This window comes from Trichechus manatus, unplaced genomic scaffold (genome assembly GCF_000243295.1).
Source record: "Trichechus manatus latirostris isolate Lorelei unplaced genomic scaffold, TriManLat1.0 scaffold00073, whole genome shotgun sequence".
Taxonomy (NCBI): Eukaryota; Metazoa; Chordata; class Mammalia; order Sirenia; family Trichechidae; genus Trichechus; species Trichechus manatus.
In genome coordinates, this window is record NW_004444009.1 from 3372270 (window position 1) to 3400130 (window position 27861).

General features: G+C 44.4%; 1 protein-coding gene across 1 annotated transcript in view; it reads left to right on the forward strand.

Annotated features, from left to right (window-relative positions):
* The first annotated feature begins 656 nt into the window (after positions 1-656).
* Positions 657-27861, forward strand: part of TBX15 (T-box transcription factor 15) — a 139352-nt gene continuing 112147 nt past the window's right edge. Inside the window, exon 1 of the mRNA XM_004380342.1 lies at positions 657-861. Coding sequence (XP_004380399.1) covers positions 657-861 — 205 coding nt within the window. The remainder of the gene's footprint in view (positions 862-27861) is intronic.

The window sequence follows — 27861 nt, forward strand, 5'->3', positions numbered from 1 at the left end:
GAAGCCGGAGCGCCGAGCCTTGGCCGGAGCCTCAGTCTCTCCCCTCCTCTCATTGGCCCGGGCTCTCAGGGTTTCTCCTGTTCTCTCCTCGCCATTGGTCGGGGGCTGGCTTTTTTTCCCCTCGGTCTTTCTCTTCCTCCCCCCTCCCCGTCCCTTGCCCCTTGGACGGTAGCTCACCGCCTGCCCCTAGCTCCTCGGGAAGGGAGGAATTTAGGGGAAAAAAAAAAAAAAGTTTCCCAGAAGTTTGGATCAGAGGAGGAACTGGAGGACCAAGAGAGGAAGAGGGAGAGGGAGGAGAGAAAAAGAGAGGGAGGAGAGAGAGAGAATAAAAAAAGATGAAGTCCAGTCGGCACAGCCTGTGAGCGCTTGCCCGGGTGGGTGGGAAGCGGGATTCCAGCGCTCCTGCAGCGAGCGGGCGGCGCTCCCGGCGCTGGTTCCTAGCAGCAGGGGCAGCTGGGGGCGCCCGTCCGAGCTGGCGGCGGAGGGCGGGGGAGGGCACAGGAGGAGGGTGCAGAGGACCTGCGGAGCTGCCGCCTCGGCCTCGGCCGCCGCGCAGCCGCCTTTCCGGGGCCCAGCCCCGCGGGCGCTCGGAGCGTGAGGGCGTGGGCTGCTGAGGAGTAGCGGAGCGAGCGGGGGCCAGGGTGCGGGCGGCTAAGATGAGTGAAAGGAGAAGATCTGCAGTCGCCCTGAGCTCGCGAGCACATGCCTTCTCCGTTGAAGCCTTGATCGGCTCAAATAAAAAGCGGAAACTGCGAGACTGGGAGGAGAAGGGGCTGGACCTGTCCATGGAGGCGCTGAGCCCCGCGGGCCCACTCGGAGACACCGAGGACGCGGCCGCGCACTGCCTGGAGCCCCACCCGGGTGAGTGCGTCGGGCTGGACCGCCAAGGCGGGCGGACTGGGGACACGGGGCGGCTAGCCGGCGGGCGGAGTGGCAAGGAGGGAGGCCCTGACCGCTGACGCCCTGCGCTACTCCAACGCGGGTTCCCTTTTCTTCTTGCAAATGCCTTGAACCTCCCTAAATTCGCTGGAACCAATTTAGGGGACTAGTCTGATCCTTGCATTTTCGTCGCCAACGTCAAGCAAAGAAGCCTGTTGGTGCCCGCAGTTGAAGAGCAGCAGGCCCCTGGGGGTTAGGAGGGCACGTGGGTAGAAGGCAACGGCCGGGAGCGGAGGGAAGCCGAGACTGGCTTCCTAGAGCTCCCGCCTGACTGGCGAGGTTTTCTGCCCCAAACACTTCTGTCTCGGGAAATGCCCACTTTGTCCCATTTAGCCTCCAGCCTGGGTGCTTCCCTTCCCCCACCAACTTTTCTGGGACTCAAGTTGTGTTTCCCCTATTCCTGGAGACAGAAAGCATAATTATATTTCTATTCTTTTGGGGTTTGTGGAAACAAGAATGGATGTTAGACTCTTATTCTGTGCCTTGAGTCATTCTTCAGGACCTGCATCTCTGTGTGTATTTGGGGAGCCGGACATGCGCTTAATTTGTATCTCGGATCTCTGCGCGTTCTGGGCATGTTATGGACACACAACACATAAAACATAGGGCAGATGTCGATGTCTGTATTTTAATAGAACCCCGGGAGGGGGCAATTTAACGTTTCCTATTAAGTGCCAGGATTTCAACTGTGCAAAACAGCCCGGGGTAACAGCTGTTGTCAGAAGAATCTTGCGCGCGCGCAAACGCGACTCTCGCAGCTTGCTTTGACGGCTTCAGAAACGTTCCAGCCCCGGCCTCTTTAAAACTACACTGGAGGTGCTCCTGCCCACCAGCCAGGGCTGGGACGTAGACTACGATCCACACGCGGGCAAATCCAGGGAAGGGGTGGCGTCCCGCACAGCGGTGGGGCGGCCGCAGGATCGAGAGCTTGGGGACAGAGCTCCGGATCCTGGCCGTAAAAGCCAGCCGACCCGAGGAAGGACAGCTGTCGCTTACATTTTCTCTTTAGGCAGTGACAGTTCAATTTCCATGCTCCTGAGGCTAATAATAACGCGATTAGCGGGTGACCTGCAGAGACAGGGTTTTAGAAATTCTCCGTGTTCTTGTGTCCCGTTACGGTATTTGAGTTTAGTGTTGGGGAGTTATTTTTATTAGTCGATGAAAAGAAAATTAAAAAGAGATTTATTTCGTCAGTTCAAGTCTTTCCCTGTATTTGGATGGGGTGCCTGTCCACGCAGGAACCGTGGCGAATGTTTGTTTCCCTTCTTTCGCCAGACCCCATTTCCTCACCACATTTATCTGTTGTAAAAATCTCGCTAGGGCCTTCACACTCAGTGGACGTTCTTCCAGGCCTTATGACAAATCACGATTTGGGAGGGTCGTTTATTTTCTCGAGATGGCGGAAATGGTACAACTTATTTAGCTGCGCGTGGCAGACGCACTGTCCGCGGGAACGTTTCACTTGGGAGTCCCCAGGTTGCCCAGAGCTCTTCTGTGGTCTCATGTTCAAAAGAGCCAACACTCGGTGTCATAATCAGGAACTCAGCTAGCAGTTTTCTCTCTGCTGTTTTTGGAAGGAGTTATGTGAAGGATTCCGGGCAGGGAGAGACCAGTCCAGGGGCTATGAACGCGTATTCTAGTCTGCAGAATCCTCTTCACACGCTCCCACCGGCTGGTAGTGGTGGTGGAGGACCTGACATGGAAGAACTTTACATAACAGAGAGTTCTGTTTTCTGTTCCCATTACCTATAATAATAATAATAAAAAAGAAAACCCATTGCCGTCGAGTCGATTCCGACCCATAGCGACCCCTGTCACTTTTAAAAAAAAATTTTTAAGGCAAAGGTGGGCGTTTGAATTAGAAAGGAAACGAAATATTTTATGGGGCAAGGGCCCGGGAGAAGAAAGAAGCCTACAGACGAGAGCATTCGCAGGCCTTCTGCGGAGCCCGGCTACACGGGTCAGGCCTGGCGACCCGTGGGCTGAGGCGATCCCCAAGTTGGAGCCCCATAGTGGCCGAGGCTTTCTTACGATCCTGGACACAGATCGAGAAAAGATCTTTCAGGGAAATGGCACAGCAGCGTGGAGACTTGGCTGTCTCAGGAGCTGAGGAGGAGCTGCGGGATCCTTCCCCGGCAGCGCGTTGCACCGGGTCTTGGGGGTCCCCTTTAGGCCTTTCTTCCTTTTCCCCTCTAACATAGCACCCTAACAAACACAAGGCTCCACTTAAAGGTGTGTGTATGGGTGGGGGGACTCAGGCGACCCCATTGGGGCCGCGTCTCAGCCCCGTTGGGCCTCAAGATTTTGTTTAAACTGGCTTCTCTCCGTTAGGACTGCGAGGGGATTGGAGCCGCCGCGTGCCTTTCCCACCCTAGGCTGATAAGCAGACAGGAAAAGGAAAAACACAACAACAACAAAAACTGCCGCGGGACCGGGGAGGGATTAAGCACAAACGCGCACATGTTCACAGGACACTGGCTTAGAGCAACTGTATTTAGCATTCTCACCATCACCTCTCTGACTAGTACCCCCCCGCCGTTTTCAGCCCCCACTGACTGCTAGAGCCACAAATTCCAGGGATCCTCAGACGTCCCAAGGGTCAGATTTTGCTAATGTTTTGCTTTTATTCGAAGACGCAGCCTTTTGTTTATTCACAGGCCGTTTCTCTTTCCGAGTCAGGACTGGGCTGGCTTTAATAGGTTCCCGAGCGCCCGCAGCCTGGGGCGCCAACCTGCAGCAGCGGGGGACCAGCCCGGCCGGAGAACTGTAGGCATTCACACGTCAGAGGGCACACAGTATGTATGTATTTCGAAATTTTCCACCGAGTCTAGTGGCCCGGAAAAACCCCGAGGCCCTCCCGGTTTTGGAGACGGGCCTGTGTAGCGCCCTCACTATCACTCCCACGAATACACTCTGTGTCTTATGGAGAAACCGCCAGGACTCAGTCACCGCGGGCTAGGGAGGGTCTCAACATTCATCTCCAAGGAGCCAGGCTGTCGGGCCTGCTCGCCCCCGCCTCACTCCAAGCAGCAACAGAGGAAACTTTCGACCTGCATTGTCCAGAACAGCTGCTTCGGCTGCGGCCTTGGAAGTATATTTCAGGCACGCGGCGGCGCCATCTGCGCTCGGACCCCGGCCCCGGCCCCTGCTCCACCCGGCTTCCCCAGCTCTGGGTTGGACCTTTCCCGCCCAAATCCCCAGCCGAGAGCGGCCAAGGCCCGGTCTCCCGCGGCGCGAAATAATTCAAACCTTCTGTGGAAGGATTTTCCTCTCCAGAGTTCGCGGCCGTGAGTCCGGCAGCCGAGGCGCGCCGAAGGCCTGGGGAGGTGGCGGCGCGCGCTGGTGGGCACACTCAGGCAGGCAGAGCCAAGAACATATGGGCAGATCGACACTCAGCGCTCACGTCCACACGCGTCCAGCGCTCGCACCCTCGGGTACACCCACCCGCGTAACGCCTAGTGAAACTAGGAATAAAAGCCCGGGCAGAAACCTCGGTTACTCCAGGCCACTTTCTTCTTTCTTTTTTCGAGTTATCGAGATCAACTTGTTTCTCGAATTGATCTGCCAGTTTGTGGTTTATTTGCTCAGAGTGAAACACCGAGATTTTAATCGTAACATCACCCCTCTACCCGCCCCCAGCACCCAATAGGAGAACACAGGGTGAAAACGGAGGATGTAACTCTTACTGATATTTACATAACTGAGAAAAAATTGAGCTTGAAGGCAGTGGGGAGAATCTGCTTGTGCGGGGCAGGCACAAGCCAGGGCTCAGATGGCAGTGCCAGGGTGTGCGGCGCGCAGGACCGAGACGCCCAAAGGTCTGCCTGGGGTAGGGTCCCGGGTGAGAACCCCGGTCCCAAAGTGGCACCCGTCAGTGCGTGCACCCCTGCACCAGTGCAGGCCTCGAGAGTGGAGAGCCAAGTGCGGGGGGCCTGTTGGACGTGCTCAAGACTCCTGCCTGTCAGGCCAAAACGGACTTTCGCAGAGGTGGCTCCTTGGTAAGTGACCTTGTGTGAAGGGAGGAGGGGGAGGAGGGGAGGTTAGCTCTGAATCTGTCATCGACGGGTGAGGATGGTTTTTCTCTCAGAGATGACTGCCAGGCGCCTTTTTCGCGCTGTGGTCGGACGGCGGCGAAATCAGACACCCTCGGGGTGCACGGATCTGGTAGAGAGCACAGCAGGGGCTCTCGGGCTGTAGGGAAGCGTTGTGGAGACGTCCTGTGTAAAACTTCGGCCCTGGAGCGTTGGCACAATAGAAGCCCATAGGAAGAGGGAGGGAATTCTAACCGGCTCCATCTCTTAGAAATGACAACAGCAAACTGCTCGAGGGAGGAGCGTGGGAGGAGGGATCCTGATGCTCAGAATGTGGGCTACGGTTTGCACTTCCGAAGGCTCCCGTCCGCCCCACGCTACAGAAACCCATGTGATGCGCGTGGAAGGCACCGGGTAGCAGGAGAGCGAAGCGGCGGGAAACCGCCTCTCTTTCGCTGGGGCAGGAGGCAAGCTCCACCGCCCACTTCTGCACCTGGGAGAATATTCTGACGCACGCAGGCCTAACGCGCGGCGAAGAAAGAGCTGCGCTGTCTGGAATAGAGCAATGCACAGAGCTTGGGCGCAGCGATTCCGATTTCTGATCTTGCACACCCCATCCAACGCTATTTTCTTAGTGAACACTATATTTGGGCTCAGAGCTAGCCACTTTGGGTTTCGGATTTTGTAAGGAAAATTCCGAGAAAGAAATGTTCATGGGGCGACCTTCACGCAGGGACGAAGGGGGAATTAAATTTCGGTGGACTTTAACTCCACTTCCAGTGGAATCTGGCTTGAAATTATACAGAAACAGACCGCTGCCGTTTTCCTGACACTTCCCCCTCCATACCAAATACTTCAAATGGTATTTTTTAAACATGTTTTAATTATTATAGAAAATTAGTTTAAATTTTCTTTAATTAATACAGTTGGCATTAGCGCTAGTGAAGAATAGTGTGAAATGCCTAACCTGGGGGCCCAAACTAAAAATATTAGTACTGGTGGTTTGTGTTCCCCATTTATCTGTATAATTTCCTTTGTGTGTGTGGACATGAATTTAATGGTATCAAATCCTTCACATTGGGCTACAAGGAGAGAGAGACAAACACATTTTGACTCAGAAGACTGAAACCTGATGTTCATCTCTGCCTCTCCAAGGGCATTGCTAGTATCACAATTGTTTTCTCTATTGCCAAAAAGTAATATTAATGATAGGAAGCCTTTTTGAGACTCTGATTATGGACTCTGGTAGAACTTTATTTCTCTCATTCCTGGGAGAAAAATGATTACTCCTTAAATCTGTGAGTTTCTTCTCTGAGTGGCTGTAGATAAAAGATAGCAAGGCTGGACTGTGCAAATTGCATAGGGATAAAGAGCAGATTGGCATTTCACTTTCCTTTTTGGGAATGCAGAAATCCATCAGATGCTTATTCCGGAGTGTAGCTGGTTATTGCTTTCTGACTCTCAAGAGACCCAAAGTAGTTCAGCAGGAGAGAATATTTAAGCGGTTTTCTTCATCTGAGGTTTATGTTTGACCTTTTGGGATACTTTTCCACAAAAGGGAAAAGTAGGGAATTGGTGGAATGTGGAATCTTTTTCCCTTCTCTCTCTCATCCATGCGGTTTATTTTTGCTTTGCTTTTTCTGGTTTCTAGTGAGCCTGGAATTTTATATGTGCATGACTGAGATACTCGGGGGGTCTGCACTAGGAACAGCAATTAGCAAATTTATAAATCAGGGTCTGTTTACACTTCTTTGGGGAAGGATAATCATTAGTTAATTTAAGTGAGGCCCTTGCTCTAAGTGTCAGGGGTGGAAAATGAGACTTGGTAGGGAGGACCTGCTGTGAAATGGAAAGAGGTGGGGGAGTTCAAGCAACTGGTGATGACCAATCAACATTTATTCAGCACCATTAATGGCTTCACTTTGAGGCAGAACATTTTGCTGAGTACAAACTGGTGATAAGCCTTTGATACCAGAAGTGAAAAGAGGCCTTGCAACCACTACTTTTTATTCTGTACTTTAAAAATCTGCCAGTGTCTAGCTTTGCCCTTTATATATAAATTTATGTATAAGTATATATGTAAGATATAAATGTAGTTGCATACATAGGTGTTATGTAATTATATACAAATCTTGTGTGTGAACAACAGAAAGGAATATAGATAATATTCCAGAGAAAAGAAATAGCCTTTGTGTATGCATGTAGCCAGTTTACCAAATTGGGAACACTTAAAATTTGAGAGTTCAGAAATTTTGTCACCTCTGGGTATCATTTGACAATTCTAGAGCTTCCCAGATTTACAACTTCTATGTACTAGGCATTTTCATTTAACTGTCAAATTAGACTTTGACCAGAGTCTAAGAGAAAACAGAAAATGAGAGTGTACAGATACGGTTTAAAAGAACAAGAAGAGTGGAAATTTTTCTAACTAAATTTGGCATTTAATTTTATGAATGATACCATCTTCATTTTGGATGGGCAGAATGCTGCTTTTTATTCTGAAGAGTAAGTTCGTGTTCTTCCATGGAGAAAGTAAACGGAATAACTAAGAGAAATTTGGATAACAATAATGGTTATAGAAATAACGAGAGAAACATCGTGGTTTTGGGAAATTAACTGGATATCTAAGAAATACATATACATAAAACTCTTCTCCTTATTTATCCTTATATTTTCTACAATACAGTCGCTGCGGCTCAAATGAACTATTTCCCAAATCCTGTTGCGCAGATTAAAAGATTAAAAACAAACAAAGAACAACAACCAAACCCTAATTCTTAACTATAGAAGTAATATTCTAATATAGCCTTCTTTTAAAAACCGGACTACTACAATAACAGTAGAGTTCCCTTTCAAAGGGATCTTTAGAGGTTATTACTATATACCTAGCCCGGAGCCTGGGAGTTTTAGCGCCAAATTCTCAACTGGGTGAACCGCTATTCTTACTCCCACCACCCTCTGCCTCCTCTTTATTGCCCCACCGCCAGAAATGTATTTTTAAAGCCCCAGACGGGGGCTCGGGAAAACAGTTCCCCCCCTTACTTTCCCCTTCCCCCCGCTCACTTCCCCTCACCCCGACATCCTGTTCTCCTCCCCCAACCTCCCACACACAAGTTGAAAACGTCCATTTTTCCCCCTCTCAAAAAATATGCAGATGACGTTTCACCTCGGCAGGAACTGTTATTGCATCTCTTTCTGGGGACCCATCCCTGGGAAAACAGGCCGGCTTCCTTGACCTTCGCAAACTAGCGAATTGGACCGTGGCAGCGGCTGCCCGCCCGCAGTCCCTCGCCCAGGCCTCGGCCGCGCCTCGGGCCCGGGGCAGGCGCGGCCGGGCTACCGGCCACGGTGCGCGCAGCTCCCCGCTCCTTCTCTCGCGCCTCGGGCCCTGCTAGACGCGTGCCCCCTGGCTGGCTTCGGGGCTGTTGAAACGAGGGAGTCCGGCAACCCGAGGGCTGGCGTGTTCCCTTTTCAGCTCTAATTATGTCCTGGATAATGTGGGAACTCTGGGGTAACGGGGATGGCCTTGGTAGAAGACCCCCCCCCCAAAAAAAAATCAAAAACCAAAACAAATAAAAAATCCAGCGCAAAGATCTTACACCTTGCTCCCTGAGGGGAGTTTGAGCTTTTGCTTTCATCAGGCTGAACAAATTTCCGAGGAATTAAACTGACTTCAAACGTTAGCCATTAGAAACCAAGAATCCTTCAGTCTGAGGAACTTTCAATTCCTAACCATTTCCAAATGGGTAATTCTAGGGTCAGTGAATATTGTAAGCAGTCTGTTAAAAAGGAGAGTCAGCAGGTCGGTGGGTTTGAGATGCTGAGGACCCCACCCAGGGTGCCTGAGACGGTCAGTAGTGGCTGCGATGCCCACGCCCAGAATCCGGGCGTAGTCCACCGAGACGAAGAGTTGAGCTGGCGATTATCCTTCACGCAGTTCTTGGAGGTTAAAAACAACGAGGTAATTCTTTTCTCAAAATAAGTGATAAAAAGAAACCACCCAACTTTACAAAGTAGATTGAAAAATGACAACCAGTTCTGTGGTAACGTTCTGCCAGAAGCTGTCTAGGGCTCAGCCTTAGTGAGCTGAGAGGCTTGTCTTAGCTCCTTAGATATCCTCTCTCCAGAGAGTCAATCACACACAGGCCCCAGGACACGGAATTGTAAGCCTAGGGTTTAGGTGGCTTTGGATAGTTCAGGACTTCGGTTCTTGCACCTGAGAAAAAAAGATAATAATTGATCTTTCACAATGAGATAGGATGACCAATTGTGCCAATAAGTGATTGTAAACACAGCAATGGTTTCCTAGGTTTGACACAGCTTCCTCATTTCAGGGACTTAATAATTTGATTTTTTTTTTACAGCAAGGACTGGGAATGGCTACCATCTACCTATGCACTGTTCAGAAAAAGTTTAGTTAGGAGATTAGTGGTATAAACAAGCTTGAAGAGAAATGTGTGCCGTGGAGTCAATTCCAACTCAGAGCAACCCTATAGGACAGAGTAGAACTGCCGCATAGGGTTTTCTAGGCTGTAACCTTTACCAGAGCAGATTGCCAGGTCTTTTCTCCTGTTGAGCTGCTGGTGGGTTCCAATCGATGACCTTTCTTTTAGCAGCCGAGCACTTAACCATTCTGCCACTTGGAAAATACTAACTTGTAAAACATTTTCAGTAACCTTAATTGCATTTGTGGATATTCTGTAAGTTTTCACTATACTACAAAGCTCTCAACACAGGCCCTCATATTCTATATTATACCCGTGTATTAGGACCTAGATTCTCGTTCTGGCTTTGCCATTAGTGTTGGAACCAGGATTACTTATTTTAAAGGCAGACATGTTAATGCTGGAAAAAAAAAAGGTTTTAAAGTTGTTTCATAGCCAAGAATGAGGTCTCAGTTCCTGGTCTGTGAAATGAGGGAGACAGGCTCAAATGACACCTGAGGCCCCTGAAGCTTTATGATTCTGTGATCCCATTAACTTTTTTTGTTGTTGAAATATTACTGTTTTTCCTAATGCATCTTGCCCGTCACTTGACCCACCCTTTGCTTTGTTGGAATAAGGGAAATTTTAGTGCAGTTGTAGAAAGTAACAGTAATAATAACACAGGCAAAACAAACAAACAAAAACATGGTTTCAGAGCTAAAATTAAGGTCTTTCGTGAAGCTCTTGAAAAAGTTTTAAAATTAACATCACATGTTCAGAAGTCCTGGGTCAGTGATTTCCAGGCCTTTGTGTTTGCTGTAACCTATTGTTGCCTGTGTGAAAGTACAGAACCCTCCTGCCGAAAGGGATCTATGGACTCACACTTGTAAATTTAAAGGAAATGTAAGTTATTTTTGCTTTGAACATTTTTGTGTCCTTCCCAGAAACAACTGGAAAAACTCTGTGGATTTGAAAAATGAGGGTTGAGAATAAATAGCAACTTCATCACTGATGAACTGAATTGGTGGGACCAAAAAAAAAGAAAAATATATGTGTGTGTATATATCTATATATATGTATATATATATATATATATATATATCTATATCTATCTATCTATCTATCTATATCACTTGTCCCCCATTACTACTTGAGCCTGACAGAAAGCACTAGTAACTATTTTCCATGTCTAGTCAGTTAAGCTGAGATCTTGATCTGGCAGAGAGGTGAGAATGCTAAAAGGATGACTTAGTAACAGGCAAAATGCTTGTCAACAAGATAGATCAGAAGACAGCTTAGCATTCAAGACCTCTATTCATAGCTGCTGAACTTGAGGGCAGGGTCAGATGCAAAACTGGGCCCAGCACACACGAGGAGGTTTTCTCATGTTTCTATCCTGTGAGACTTTGTTTCCTTACTGACTTCTGCAACTGGGCTTCAGTCCCCAGTGGCAGCTTCCCACCCTTATTTGATGCCTCTGTTCTGTACAGTCCCAGCCCCTGTGCAGACATTTGTCATCATGGAGCTTATGGATTTACTGGTCTTTATCTCTCAATCCTATCCTATAAGTTGCTGTAGGGCAAGGACCTTGTCTTCTTTGCTTTTGTATCTCCAGTGCTTAGCACAAGTGGCTGGCACATAGCAAGTACTTAGTAAATATAATAATATAATGATAACACAATAAGAACCGTGATAATAGCAGCACTTACTGAATACTGCCAGGCACTGTACTAAGTGATATATATACATGTACATAATAAAAATAATATATAAATATTATTCCAAAACACACCTATGAGATAGTTGCTATTACTGTTATTACTATTATCATTTCGGTGCATTGAATAGATAAATTATATGGTACACTGGTTAAAAGCTCAGGTCCTTGGGGTCAGACAGTTGTGTCTGAGCCTTGGTTCCAACACTTGCTAGTGGTGTGACCTTGAGCAAGTTACCTAACTTCTCTTAACCCCAGTTTCTGCATCTGTGAAATTGGAATAATAAAAATATTCCTCAAAAAGTTGGTGTAGTGAGGATTAAATGAAATAGTACCCACAAAGGAACAAAAGATTTAGCACAGTACCTATTATTACTACCAATTGAATTGTAATTCAATTCAACTATTGATTGAATCAGTTGAATTGCTAGTAATCACTCACTTTAGTGACCAGCTTGGATAAAGAGTTGCCGACAATTGTAATCTATAGTGGCCACCACCCCTCTCCCATAATATTTTGCTTTAAATGGAATATTTGGGGTTTAATTTGAGATTCTCACTTTGCTTATGGCCCATGATTAGGAACAGAGTACAGAATCTCAATCTGTGTGGCTAATAAAGTCAAATAGAACAAGGAGGGCTGTTAACATTTCGGGTTCCATGAGGCAAAATGTCAGTACCTGAGTAAGCATCTGAGGGAGGAAGGGGTGGAGGGAGGGCATCCAAGGGTGGGGATCTGTGAGCTGACATGTGGTAGGAAAGTGGGGTTGGCAGAGGTTGGGGCTTAGAGCCTCAGCTTTGCCAACTCCCCAGGAACTCGGCACAGGCAGAGGACAGAGGGACCTTTCTGGATGCAGGAAAGTGGAGTAATAAAAGCATGATTCTCTTAAATTTGTTTTCTAATATATCTACCTGGAGCTCCAGCCAAAAAAAACCCCATCGCTGTCAAGTTGATTCCAGACTCACAGTGACCCAATAGGCCCTAAAGAACAGGGTAGAGCTGCCCCATAGGGTTTCCAAGGAGCAGCTGGTGGATTTGAACTGCCAACCTTTTGGTTAGCAGACGAGCTCTTAACCATTATGCCACCAGGGCTCCACCTGGAGCTCAGCAATCCCAAAAAAGTTCAAGCTTTATCTCAAAGGAAATAAGGACGATTCATTTGTAAAGCCTGTCTCCTGATGGACCCTCAGGATTCTGAGCAAAATGAGCCAGTTACACTAATCAGTTGAGGCTGCAGTAAAGAATTAATAGGTGTTGCTTGGTTGAGTTAAAAGAGTAAAGAGACTCCTATAACTAAGCTGAATGCCTGGGAAGGAAAGACTGGGAAGTCTTTTTTTTAAGAGGAACAGCAAAAGCTCCAGACACTGTGTTGGAACACACATCTGGCTGCCCCAGTTTGCAGTTTTCTTCCTTCTAGAAAACAAACCTGGATTTGATCATTTTCTTTTTTTTTTTTTTAAGTTCTTATACTCAGTCTTTGTTTATATTGTTTCCTGGCAGCAGAGGGAGAAGGTAGCTTCCCAGGGGAAGAGGACCCAGAAGGGGTCTCTCCCACTGTCTCTTTCAGGCAGAGCCCAGGGCCCTTTGTCAGAAGCACTCAGGCCCCTCCCATCCAGAGGAAGAAGGAGCCTGTCTGCCCTGACTGGAATTCACTTCTCAGTCTTCAAAACAGAATCTCTGCCCCACATTTTATCTCCTAGATGGATATTTCTATACTTTCTCCAATCTTATAAGCACTGTCTTATCTCAAAATGTCCACAAAACAAAACAAAAACAAAAAAACCCAGTTGCAGTGAAGTCGATCCTGACTCATGGCTACCCCATGTGTGTCAGAATAGAACTGTGCTTTATAGGGTTTTCAGTGGCTGGATTTTCAGAAGGAGATTGCCTGGCCTTTCTTCCCAAGTACCTTGGGATGGCTTTTGGTTAGCAGCTGAGCCCGTTAACAGTTTGTTCCACCCAGGGACTCATGGATTGAGAGCACACCCTGTGCCAAGGCACTGTGCAGTTGGTTTAATTCACATTCTTTCATTGTACCCACCCAATAATCCTCAGAGGGAGGTAATCATTTCCCATTTTACAGATGAGAAAACCGAGGCCCAAACGGGTTAAATAACTTGTCCATGGTCACAAAGCTTCAACCCATTTTAAGCAACCCAGTCAGAATTTAAACCTAGCCCCTTCTGGCTCCAGAGTCAATGTCCTTAACCACTAGGCTATATAGATCCTCCTGTGCCCCGCCCCCAACCCCAGGCCCCATAGACTCATAAGTGCTCTACGAAGAAATCTGAACTGCCCTGTGCTGTCACTCAAACAGGAATTGTTAAATCATAAATGAGACAGAGAGCTTCTTTACTCTTTCTTAGTATCTACCTTTGGCTCTTGCCATTGACAACAAAACAAAACAAAAAAAAAACAAGCCTGTTGCCTTCAAGTCCATTCCAACTCATAGGAGACCCTATAGGACAGAGTAGAAGCTATAGGACCTTCATAACGATCCTATAGGACAGAGGAGAACTGCCCCATAGGATTTCCAAGGCTGTAAATCTTTTACGGAAGCAGACTGTCACATCTTTCTCCCAGAGCGGCTGGTGAGTTTGATTGAACTACCGACCTTTTTGTTAGTAGCCCAGCAGCCAATTTGCCACCAGGGCTCCTTGCCTTTGTCATTAGTCCCTGCAAAAGGAGCATTAGACTGGTTTCCCAGGCTGCCTTCTCCATACCTGCTAGTAGAGGCCTCAGTGTGACAGCAATATAGGGTTGAGTTTCTAAGCCATGGTCTTCGGAATGGGACATGTGCAGGCTTCCCAGCTTGACCTACTTTTTCTTTGCCTTAGTACACAGAAATCTCAGTGTCTGAAATGAGGTGGCTACATATTGAATTTGTTCTAAAACCTTCCCATCCTTTTCATGCAGTGAAATTCAGGGGAAACTTTCATGGCTCTCTTTTACCTGTTCCCTTCTCCATTCACAACGGGATGGATGAAATCTTACTGGTAATTGATTCAAAATGGAACAGCTTAGAAACGTATCAGTTGCAGTGACGGGCAATTCATGCATTTCTAAGTACTGTTGCTTCCCCACCCCCCCCAACCCCCCGAACTCAGCAATCACAGCTGAAATCCCTTTGCCATGGATTGAATTTACAAAGGAAGAGATTCTGATTTCCACAGTGGCTTCTTTTTAATGCTTGAGGATTAGGAAACCGCCTTGAGGACCTGCGGCAAGTACACCCGCTCTCAGAATCCTGGCCTTAACTTTAACCTCTGAGTGACTGCTCAGATTCATTTATTTTGTAACAGCTCTATTTAGAGCAACCTTATTTGATATAGAATCAATTATTTTCAGAAATTTTTCACCCCAATGAACACTTACAGCCTGTGCTCCTTTACTGTTAATGCTGTATGTGGATGTGACACCAGCAGTAACTTTCAATGGGTCTCAGGGTTTTTTTGAAAGTCCACCTGTTCACTGTATTTCCATCACTTTTCCTCCCACTCCAAGTATCCTTCCGCTTTTAGGACATCTGATGTCTCCAGTGGGGATTTGGAGAAAACTACACCCCCTGGTTTCAGCACGTGGACTTTAGCATTAGTGTGCAGTAAGCTTGCGAAAGCTGGAACTTGTGTAAGGCGGAAACCTGTCAGAGGAGGAAAACTCAAATATTTCCCTCTAAAATGAGTGATAGAAAAGCGGTAAGCCTGCATCTTGTCAAAGGTGGGAAATGTGAGGCCTGGAAAAACAAGGCGGTCCCATCGCATTTTGGCTGTCACAGGTTTCACTGTATTTCTCGGCTGTTTAACTGTATGGTCTGTCATTTTCTTGAGGTTTCTACTCAGTGATAGAAACATGGCTTTTAGAAGCTAAAAAGAGAAAGGTGTAAAGCCCATCTCTGTTTTAAAGCTTTGGTTTCTGCTATTGCCAGCCCCATTCTGTGCAGGCAACTGATTGATGGGATTTGATACCCTTTTGCAGCAACAGAAGCATATGAATCTCCAGACCCATTTCTTTTCCCAAGGAACCCATGTGGAGCCAAGCTCTTGAAATATAGAGTGTGGCAGAGGATGAGATGAATGCTGCAATCTTAGGTGACTTACTGGATCTTATCACTGTGAACTGTCCAATTAGAAGTGTAGATTCAACAAGCTATGGAACCAGCCCCGCCTTGGCCGTTTCATTTTTCCTTCAGCATTCAGGGCATTAATTGCATGACCAGCATTAACCCTGGGAATGTTAGATCCCATCTGGTGCAACTGTGCATTACCCAGATTAGACTGTGACATCACAAAGATTTAAGGCATCTCTGTGATTTTCTGACTGGGTGGTACTACAGAAGGCGCTTCCTACAGACACAGGCCAATTCGACTGCTGTATGGGTGAGCAAATAAGAAACCAGGCCCCTGGCAAGGGTGTGTGTGTGTGTGTGTGTGTAGGGGAGGGCTGGGGGGTGGGGGCTGAGGGATGTTATGGAGAGGAGCTGGGTGTAACGGTTCCCTAGCTTGTGTGGGTGAATTGGTTCCGGATGTTAACATTTTTTCCTTGGGGCTTGACTACATTCTTCTTTTTCTTTGCCTGTCTGTTTTTCTGCCCAAATTGTTAGGTCTCCACAGCTGTGTAGCTCATTGTTGGTGAGGGTTGAGAATGACAGATCTTGCCTTATAGCAAGGACAACTTTTGGGTATGTGTATAGATACAGACTTTTGAGGGGTTTTCATCCATCACTTTTCTGATTCTTGAGGGATTTTCATCCATCATCTTGTCAACTTGGTGCCAATCCTGTATTCCATTGGATGGCTTCTAGTGGTAAATGAATATGACATGTTATAGAAAGCAGACGGTCCTTCGTACCCTAGAAGCAGAAGATGTTGCCTGGTGTGGGAGACTAACACAGTAGATGGAAACGAAAGCATTGCACAGTGGGTAAGAGCATGGGCTTTGGCGTCAGAGAGATCTGACTCAAGCATCTAGTTCTGGCTGTGTGATCTTGGGCAAGTGACTTAGCCACTCTGTGTCTCAGTTGCTTATACGAAAAATGAGGGTAATAACCTCATCCTCCATGTCATTGCTTATGCTCCTTCTTCTCCTCCCTAACATTTCTTCTGAAGAAAGTTTATCCTACCTTCAAGACCTATCTTCAGCACCCAGTATGGCAGGATGATTTCTAAGATGGAGAAGGGCAATTTGAAATAAATGTTAATTGACATGACGGACACATTCAAACATGGGATGACTTCAGAAAGCTATGTATAATTTTCTACACAGTTGCGGGTATTACCATAATGGAAGCAAGTTCTTGCATGCCACCAACTTTATATTCACTTGGCGTGGGCTGTAGGGATTTCCTCTTTAGAAGCCCCTCTATGGTTTCCTTTCAAAATGGTGCCCAGTGTGCTTCTGTAACTTTATAGTCACAAGGGAGTCCCAGCTAGATAATCTGCGACCCTCCAAGATCTTAAAAATTTAGGGAGCCTCCAGTTGGCCATTGTCATAGGAAGCTTCTCTTGAAATAACCAATTAACCTGACTAGACTACAAGGTTCTTGTTCTGCCTTTGGCTTCATAGAATACCTACCAGCTTCATGCTACCAACAGGCCAGTAATTTGGCTTTATCCTTTCTTCCCTTGGCAGATGTGCACCTGCTATCTTCTTTTTGTCTTATTAGGTTAGCATTTACCTTTAGACTCTTGGGTGATTTATGCCTGTACCCCAGGAAACATTGGCTTTGGCCGTCTCTCTTTGTTCTGTAGCCATCTTTGTGCACATGTACATACACATACATACTCTCACTTCCATACACAGTGCTTTTGATTGATCTTTTGTACATTTTAAGATTGGTCATAGGAAGAAGGGGTAAAGTAGTAGCCTGTAAAAATTAATACTTTGTACCTTTCTTATGACACTTAACACATTTTGCCTTGAAGAATAACTTTCTGGAAGGCATATTTATTTTATAGGCCCTGACTAGACTGGAAAACCCCGGAGAGTACTGTGTCTTACTAATCTTTGAATCCCCGTTAGCACTCAGTGAACATTTGTTAAATTGAGTTGGTAGTTGTCAGATGTTATCGATGTGTTCTATAACCACTACAGTCATTTTACAGATGATTTGGCTTTGAGATGGTCCTGGAGGCCCAGTATGAGGAGGGTCAGGGTCCTGACAGCCCCCTCTAGGTGTGATCTTGGATGTGTCAGTTGATCTCTCTATACTCTTGAGTGTCTATTTGTAATGGGGACAAGATTATGGAATTTTAGTAAGAGGAAAATGATAGCAAATTCTACTATTATCAAGGTGTTTTTGTAGATAGAAATTGCTGAATGCTATCTGCATGGAGTCTGTTTTGGGAACTCTCTCTCCTGGGGAGGACTTGGCATTTAGAAATGTGATTAGTTTGTGGGAGTAACTCTGTTCCATCTTTCCCTATTTGTTTCCTGCCTTATGTCCAGCAGCCTCTGTTTCCTGCCCAGCAAGGGAGAAAAAGAAATTGAATAAAAGGCAATCTGAAAATCCCCAGTGTTAAACAGAAGTGCAAAAATATATCTCTAAATAAAAGACAGATTGCATGTGTTTGCCTGAGAAAAACAGAGTTGGGTTAAGTTGAAGCAGAACGAGAGAAATTCTTCTGGCTTTTCCGTCCCGTAAGCAGTGGGGAATACGTGAGTGAGCTGACAGCAGGTCCCAACTCAGGGCTCAGCCCTATGATGGGGGAGAAGGCAGGTTGTCAGGAGAGGAGGCTGGGGGGAAACGCTCTGAAGCACAAGGTAATTTCTGAGCAGGATGGCGGGCTGAGGAGTGTGAGGCTGCTCTGTGAGGATGCAATTTAGAAACAGCACAGGGATAAAGAGGAGTCCGAGACAGAGAGATACATAAAGTGCATGTTACTTTTTGGTACCTGCCAAATTATTTATGAAATCTTTAGTACCATCAAGGGGAAAAACAGCTTTGCCTTGCTATTTCCTTTTGTCCTTTACATCTTATGACCTACCTTACTTCTGCCTGTAGCTGGAACTCGCTTTAGAGAAACAGGGTATACAAACTTGTCTTTTTTCGGCTCTGGGTTATCATGCCCAGAGTAGTGGCTGATAGCTGGGGCTGACCCAGCGTCATAGGGAGCTCTGCAGGGCCTGTGGCTTCTGAGCCATAATTATATTCTAAACACACAGTCATATTCTAAACACAGTGGAGTGGAGACAGCCTCAGAGAGCCAAACTTACACAGGAGGCCCTCAGACCTGGAATGAGTTGGTGCCTTGAACTCCAAGCTGTGGGAAAAGAGTACTTTTCTGCACTTTACATGTAAGCAAGCAGAATGACTCTGAGCATATCTTCTTCTAATTGAATATCCTTGATCCTGAGTCATGAGGATACTTCCTTAAGGTGGGTTCATGGGTCCCAAAATAGGGAAATACATTGCTGTTAGTAGCCAGTGACAATAGGAATTGTCCACCATTCCCACATGGTGATTATTCTGGATCCTCTTTAGAAAGAGAATGTGACTCAGGAACTTAGACTAGGAGGGGTCACACAACAACTCAAAGACCAGCTGTAGATTGTGAAGGACCCTGTCTGCACACCCCTGAAGGACAACAAGCCTCTTCCGTACTAAAGTGCATCTCAGGGAGTATATATTGCACAAAGTTCAGTATTCATTCCTTGGCATCCCCTACAGGGCTTCAAACAACTAAACTATAGGCTTCCTTTCTGGTCTCCCATGGTCCAGAAGGTCAAGGTCAATAGCCACAGATAGTAACCCCAGAAAGTCACCACCTTATTGTTGTTGTTAGCTGCTGTGGAGTCAGTTCCCAACTCAGGGTGACACCACATACAACAGAATGAAATGCTGCCTGGTCCTGTGCCACCCTCATGATTGGTTGCAGATTAGACCATTGTGACCCATAGGGTTTTCATTGGCTGGCTTTCTGAAGTAGATCACCAGGTCTTTCCTCCTAGTCTGTCTTAGTCTGGAAGCTCTGCTGAAACCTGTTCAGCATCACAGCAGCATGTAAGCCTCCACTGACCGATGGGTAGTGGCTGCACATGACCGCCCCTCTTTTCTGTTTCACAAAGATGTAGGCCTACTGAGTGAGGGTAAAGATGGGATGGGCCTGAGCTATAGATACATATTGGGAGGGGCTGATATTTTGAGCTATACTAGGTACAGGGAGTAAATACATTTGTCCAGGATGTTTAGGAACTTGGTAGAGTTACTGTGGGAAAGAGATCTTCTGACCACTTTGAGAGTTACCTTTCACAACTTCCAGGATGGTTTCTCTTTAACTCAGATCTTGTTACAATCTTTGCTTGGTGATAAATTGATCATGACACTTGAGCCAGTCTGTTTTAAGAGAACCTAAAATTGGCTTTCTAATCCTACCCACATTTATACTTTTCAAAAAAGCTTGGAGTTCCTGATACTCGATTGAGTTTGAGGCCTGGTGTTCTTTATCTGGAAAGGAATCTGGACAAACAGTGAAGCTGTCTGTAACTGAAAGCTCGGGGCCACGCTCATGACAGACTGCAATCCAAAATCCACATCACATGCTTCTCTTTAGAACCATCAGTCCCTCAAACTAGTTCCATGCTTAGAGCTTCTGAGTCTTTTCTTCATCATCTGGCAGCATCAGCAAAATAGCGTACTTACCTATAAGTACAAAATATTATCAGGAACATAAACATTAAGCACTAACTCTTCTGATATTTTGAGTAGTCTCTGTAAATAAATCTACACTTTGTTTTAACCAGTGAGACTTTTTATATTTAGGTGCTAGTGTACTTCACTTTTTGAATTATGTGAGTTTTCATAAAATGTTTACATAGAATTTTTGGATGATCAAGTCATATTTCAATGCACAGAGGATGTTTACTGTTTTTAGATGTTCTAGAGTGAAATGTTACGCATGACAAAAAGAAAAAACCCACTGATGAAGGCAAATTCCTATCACTTATTGTAAAGCCAAATTTTCATATATCAAGTTTGCTAAAAGTAAGACATATCTTCCTATAATGGATTCTGTGTTTCTGTAGAGGTTTTGTTGACCCATTTTGCATATTTGATGACTTGGAGTTCATCTGCTGTGTTGCCATACCACAGATTCAGTGCATTTCTGCTTGAAAAGAAAAGTGTCTAGTTTCCTTGAACCTTGAGGAATTTCCTAAAGAAAAATCCAAAGTGTTTTATGAAGGTCAACTTCTAAAACATTGCTTAAGTTATGGCTAGGGAAGGGTCTCTAATTCCATTTTTAAGTAGAATATTCAGTGGAAAGACTCCTATGAGGAAAAAATGTCAGGCACCCACTAGTAACAGGCAATTGGCAATACAGGTAAGTCATTTACCCTTTCTGCCTCCTTATTTCTTCATGTAAATGGGGGAGAATGCGGCATGCCAACCAGCCATATTTTAGAGGTAGTGGAAAACAGCCTTGTATGGCAGAGATGGGCTCTGGTTGTAATTACTGTTGTTTTTCAGACAATTGGAAGATTTTTTTTATCATCAAGTTCCTATGTACAAAAGTACCATGAATCCTCATGAACTTGTCATCCAACTTCAATGCCATCAATATTTTTGCTACCCTTGTCTCCTCTTTCTTTTTCCTCTTTCGAGAAAAATGGAAGATTTAAGATGGAGCATTTTAAAGCAAACCACAGACAGACATCATATCATTTCACCACTAGGTACTTCAGTACTTGAGTATTGTTATTGTTGTTAGTTGCCATCAAGCTCCAAGTCATGGCACCCTTATGTATAACAGAACAAAATCTTGCCTGGTCCTGTACCATCTTCATAATCGTTGGTATGTTTGAGTCTATGTTCCTTAGAAGCAAGGATGATGAGATTTCCATTCAGTTTGGACAGCTCATCAGGAAAGACCAATTGCTAAAAAAGGACATCATGTTTGGTAAAGTAGAGGGTTATCGAGAAAGAGGAAAATCCTTGATGAGATGGATTGACACAGTAGTCATAACAGTGGACTCAAACAATGGACTCAAAGTACATGCATAGACCTCAAAAAACATTAAAGGTCATTTTCTGACCTAAAAACAATGCCGTCATCACACATAACACAACTAATACTAATTTCTTGACATCATTTTGGTCAATACATGTTCAAATTTCCCTAATTTATTCTGAAACTGTTAAGCTCTCATTGCCACCAACATTTCCCTTCTGATCTGTCTACACAATTCTGTAAAGGATGCCACATACCAAATGAAGTTTCATACTAGCCTGACCACCTAATATATCTGAAGTGTCTGTGGCCGGTACAGATTCTGGGGCCCTTCCCCTGGAGAGCCCTTTCCGGAGTCTTTGAGGGGAAGGAGGGTTTGTAGTAAGTGTTTTAGAAAAGTTCCCCTGATAATTTTGATAGACAGCCAAGTTTGGAAACCACTGTTGTATACTGCTACCTTTTTCTTAGGAATGCTGGGGTGAAAAGGGACTAGAAAATGCATGTTTGGCACATGGTGAGAATGTTCTGGAATCTGTATTTTAAAAGTCTTTATAAAAGTTATGCCACCACCCAAATAAATGTCATAATTAAGAACATTAATTACTGAGCAAGGTCAGAAAATTACTTTTTGTTTTAATAGGAATGACTTGTGGTTATTGAAATAATGTGGGGGCAGTAAGTAATATCTGATTACAGACTCTAGGCAAAAGAGGCTAAGGATGTTTTTCTGATTGTGGCAAACACAACTTGCTATTTTATAGAAGTCATGGAAAATGAAACTCCTTCAGGGTTTTAACATTGACAACAGAGTACCCTTCTGAAGTGAATTAAATTATAATTAAATTTAATTTTATGCAGGTTTACTCAGGGAGCTCTGACCAAAATTTGCAGCTCTTAGGATGGTGTTTAGACCTGAATGAAATACCAAACTGAATGAACACAAGTTTAAAAGTGAAACATTTGGTTAACCTTTACTTTTGTCTACAGGGCTTCAAACAACTGCTGTAACTATTTTATCTTCTACTTGTCCTTCTCCTTTGCTTTACTAATGGATTTGACTCACTGAATTGGCCGAAGTGCTGCTGTTTTGATGTAATACATCTATATTTGTCAGGCACACAGGGAACATAAAACCTGAGCTCAATGGTTGTGAACACATTATTTTAAATCATCTTGATTGAAATATCCCCTAATAATGCTGCTACTTACAGGTCATTTCTAGAATTTTTACACAGTATTTTTACCATTGTGAAATATGAAATGACTACCAATTATTAAGTCCTTTTGGCCCTTCAGTTTTGAAATTATTTAATTAAGATGCCTGACTAAATCAAAACAACAATAAGCAAACATGTTGATTAGTATCCCATTCCAAAAAATTACTACTAATCACAATTGCTTGCAGATTTATCAACACATAAGTGCACAGTTTGGTGAACAACTGTTGCTAGTCTGTATAGCTTGGTATTTGGTGAGTCTGTATGTAAAGGTTGACACTATAGATAACTTGGTGTCATGGAGTCAACCTGTGTCTTTAATTCTGTGGTGACACTTTGCTTGTACCTCTAATAAAATACTGTACTGATGATATCAGAGTACAATTATTTGCTTACATCTTCCCCCTGCTAGACCTGGCATTTCCTCTACGTCAGGAGCCTGTCTTGTCTGTCTTTTTATTTCTAGTCCTTACAACATCGCTGGCTTGCAATAAGTGCTCAATAAGTGTGTGTAGCAACCAATGAATTAATGATAGCTTTGGGTTTTTTTTTTTTGGTTTGTTTTTGTCTTGGGCTATCAGATTGACAGCTTTGCCTGAACTGACTAATTGAAAAGTTCCATCAAATTGCTGTTTTTTCCCTGAAAAGATTACTTGTGTAATATTGGCAATATTTTACATTGTATAACAGTTTATTCTCAAAGTTCTCTGTCCCAGGATGGAAAAATCATGTGATAATCTCATTTGATTCTCTAAAATCATACAGAATGAGGCCACTAGCCACCTTAGCTTAGATGTGGAAAAACAAATGAAGACAGCTGGTCCAAGATCACAGCCAGGTAGGAGCAGAGCTCTGGAGTAGACCCTGTGCTTTCCCAGTAAACACCCTCAGTCTCGGTATAGCCTACTTTCCTTACCCTGGAGGAAGGGAAATAGGGAATGTGCCAGAGGCTGGCAGAATGCCATTTTACATTCTGAGGGCCTCTGACCATGGCAGTGTTCTACAGGGACCTGCTGAAGGCCAGTCCTACAGGCACATGGTAGTGATGTGGAAGGTTTCCATCACCCTTTTATTCGAGGAGCTGGGGTTTCTGGGCCCCGAATGCCCACCTACCTGTATGTTTCCTTGGCTGCTGCTCAGTAGGCACAGGAGCACCTCCTCTGTGCCATTTGTTAGATCCCTGCTGGGTGGCAGTAATCATTAGGTACCTCCTTTTGAGGATAGACCTCTGGTTACCTCTAACCAAACCCGTTGCCATCGAGTTGATTCTGACTCACTGCGACCCTATAGGACAGAGTAGAACTGCCCCATAGGATTTCCAAGGAGTGTCTGGTGGATTCAAACTGCCAACCTTTTAGTTAGCAGCTAAGCTCTTAACCACTGTGCCACCAGGGCTCCCTCTGTTAAATTGCTGTCTGCTTGGCAAGTGTATTCATAGATTTTTCCTGAGAAATGGAATCAAATCCTCAGAACTATGAGATAAATTCAACTTTTCTTTTCCTGTTAAAGCACCAGGCCCACCTCTCTGCTTTAGAAGATCATGTTGGCCTGCGAGATTGTGTTCTTCCATAGGCTCGGACAATTGTTACTTATTTTCCTCTTTTATTTATAAATTTAAAAAATCTCTGACAATTTGTACATGTATTAAAAAATTTAAACACCACAAAGGGGAGTCAGTGAAGAGTTATCTCCTATCCCTAGTCTCCTAGCTTCTTTTCTCAGGATCGACCACTATTACCAGTTTCTGTTGCATAATTTCAGATATATGTATGAATCATCATACACATGCATACATATATAAGCTTTTAACATTAAAATACAAATTATAACATAATGCACATAGAACTCTGGACTTTTTTTAGTTTAGAGCTGTTGTATTAGAGATTATTAAGTAGCCATACCCCCTGATATTTAAAAAAAAAAAAAGGACTATTTTTTAGAGCAGTTTTAGGTTTACAGAAAAATTATGTAGAAAGTACAGAGCGTTCCCATATATCCCCTCTCCCCCGCACACTCTTTCTTCTATTATTAGCATCTTGTATTTGTGTGGTACATTAGTTACGATTAACTCTGTTGCTGTTGAGTCGATTCTGACTCATAGCCACCCTGTAGGACAGAGTAAGAACTGCCCCATAGGGTTTCCAAGGAGCAGCTGGTGGATTTCAACTGCTGACCTTTTGATTAGCGGCTGTAGCTCTTAACCACTACACCACCAGGGTTCCTTTGTTACAATTATGGACTAATATTGATATGTTATTATTAACTAAAATCCATAGTTTACATTAGGGTTTGCTTTTTTTGTGTCGTATAGCCCTTTAGGTTTTGACAAATCCTTAATGTCATGTGCCCACCATTGCAGTCTCACAAAATAGTTTCACTGCCCTAAAAATGCCCTGTGCTTCACCTATTCCTCCCTCCCCCGCTCCCCCGAATCCCCGGAAACCACTACTCTTTTTACTGTCTTTGTAGTTTTGGCTTTTCCAGAATGTCATATAAAAACCCAAAACCAAACCTGTTGCCGTTGAGTTGATTCAAACTCTTAGCGACCCTATCGAACAGAGTAGAACAGCCCCATAGGGTTTCCAAGGAGCGGCTGGTGGATTTGAACTGCTGACCTTTTGGTTAGTAGCCGTAGCTCCTAACCACTACACCACCAAGGTTTCCAACTGTCACATAGTTCGAATCATATGGTATGTAGCGTTTTAGGACTGGCTTCTTTCACTTAGCAATATGCATTTAAGGTTCCTCTGTGTCTTGTAGTAGCTTGATAGCTCATTTCTTTTTATCGTTGAATAAGACTCCATTGTATAGATGTATCATGATTTGTTTATCCATCCAGCTATTGAAGGACATCTTGGTTGTCTCCTCTCCTTTTTAAGTCACATAGCATTCCATTTTGTGGATCTTTCATAATTTTTTTGAAACCTGTTTTAATGGACCTTTACATTGTATTCACACATTTACTACTATAAATAAAGCTGCCATGATTATCTTTGGGCACTCTTGTGATAATGTTTCTAGAATAAATTCTAGAGGTGGAATTGTGTAGTTCAAGTTACGTGCATTTAAAATTTTTTTTATTGTGCATTTAAAATTTTGTTGGGTATTTCAAATTACCCTCCAAATGGGTGTTCAATTTACACTTCCATCCACAACGCGTGACAGCCTATTTTCCCACCTGCTTGCCAACAGTATATTAGAAAACGTTTTCATCTTTGCCAGCTAATATCCTTGTCTTTGAAAAATATTTGCAAATTGATTTTGTCATAAATTCTCTTCACCTCTCCCCCCTGCTTCCCCGTATTTTCCAGGTATGGACCTTAAGTTTATAAGTCTGTTGGGCAATTCCTTCTTCCCTTTACACAGGCATAGGGTTTTGTTTAATCTCTCAGGCTTCCCTGCTCCTCCATTTATTATCAATCATTACTTTAACTCATTCTTGTAGGATCCTGGGGTACAAGTCATCAGTGCCGGAGGCTTTCAAGGTGTTGAGTATATAAGAAATGGCAGCAAACATTTCTTGTTAGTAAGGGAGAGGATAAAAGGCTTGTCACTCAGGGTTTCTGGGTGCAGCTTTGGTTCAATTATCTTCAGATGTTTAGAATCAAGGCTGTTTCCAGACCATTTCAAAGAACAGCAGGGCAACCTGCTGAGACTTGTGTGAAATGAACACCCTGTTACAACTAATTAGTGTTACTGTTTTCCTTGCAGTTGGGGGGTGAGAGGAAATATATGAAGGGTGTTTATCCCTTCCTGTAGAAGGAAAGAACTGGAACCACTGGAAAAGCCTGGAGTGGAACCCAGAGTATGGCTCCTACATGGCTACTCCCACCTTTCTCCAAAGAATGGCTGGAAAGTGGTATGAGCCATACTTCTTATTAGATTCTAGTGCTTATGCCTTCTTTGACCCATGCACAAGCTCTTCAGGTTGTTTGTACAAGAGGCCTAAGACAAATAGTCCATTCAATTAAATTCAACAACTATTTGCTGAACACCTACAGTATGTAGATGAGTAAGGAATTGTCCCTTCCTAAGGACTTTAAAATCTAGGCACAAAGGATAATTAAGTAGGTATTTGGAACCACTTGAAGTTTTTGAGGAGGGTAGTGGTTATGAGCTGCACCTGGGTTTGACTTGTGGTTCTATCACATACTTGCTCCGAAAACTTGGGTGAGTTTCTTAACTTCTTTCTACCTCAATTTCTTTATCTTTAAAGGTTTATTAGAAGAATTAAATAAAGGCATCCACAGTAAGTGATCAGTTAATGCCAGTATCGTGTAAGAGAACTATCCCTTAGGAAGAGTCATGCGATAATAGGAAATAAGATGCTAAAGCATGGAGTGAGGAAAGACAAGAAACAGGAAGATCAGAGTTTATTTCTTGTTCAGTATTTCAGTTATTTATTTCTGCACTTAGTGGCTTAAAACAGTGGATTAAACAACAACCCTTTTATTTGCTCATGATTCTGTGGGTCAGGTATTTATGGCACAGCAGGGATAATTCTTCTATGTTCCATGATGTCTGGATCCCAGGGCAGATTAACTAGTAAGCACAGTATGCGCTGGCTTACAGTAAGCAAGGTATGCACGGGCTTAACTACGTTGACTTACTAACCTATAGTGCGCTACAGGTTAGTACATAAACACAATTAAGCCCATGTGAAATCCATGTGAAATTGTGCACTACAGATTAGTAAGTAAACACAATTAAGTCCATGCGTACATTACTTATTGGGTAATCTGTGCCTGCTGGATCCTGAGCTGGGGTGGCTCAACTCACTGGCTGAGATGACATGACTAGGGCGATACGTCTGTGGTCTCAGTTTTGGCTTTTAGATGGGTTCCTCTGCTCTCCTCCATGCGGCTCTTCTGTGTTGCTTGCTTAGGCTTCCTCACTGCATGGCAGTAGGGCTCCAAGAGCTTGTGTTCCAAGAGGACAAACCCCAGTGTGGAAGCACTCGTCAAGCCTTGCATATGCTTACAAAAGTCCCATTGGCTCAAGCAAGTACATGGCCAAACCTAGAGTCAGTGTGGGAAGAGACTATACAAGGGTATATAAATAGTGGGAAGAAGGGTTCATTGATTAGGGGTCTTTGCTATCACAGTCTACCACACTAAGAAAAGTTTGAACATCCTCCAACATGGCTCCCTTCCAAGTGGTGACTCAGGGATCCAGTCTGCTTCCATTTTGTAGCCCTACCATCTCAACACATGGCTTCCATGGTTGTCATGGAAAGGGAATAAAGACCAAGAGGGTTGCACTGGAGCCTCAGCTTTAGTTTTAACAGAACTGAGGGGTTGACATGAACTAGTCCTGTTGTGAGATCTCTCCTTCCAACTTGTAATTTAATCGTAAAACAACCATTTCTAAATTTATACCTTGAATTGATGCAGTGGTCAGTGTTTATGATTGATATTTCTCTGAAGATCATCATTGGCATCAGTCTTAGAGATTCCCATTAAAGTAGGAGTGAGTATTCTGTCTGCATTATATAAGTAACTAAACAAATAAGGTGGGAAACTGTTGTGGAGTGGGAGTTACGTGGTATGCCAGAGGTCATCATGGAGCCACATCTGTTTTTATCTTGT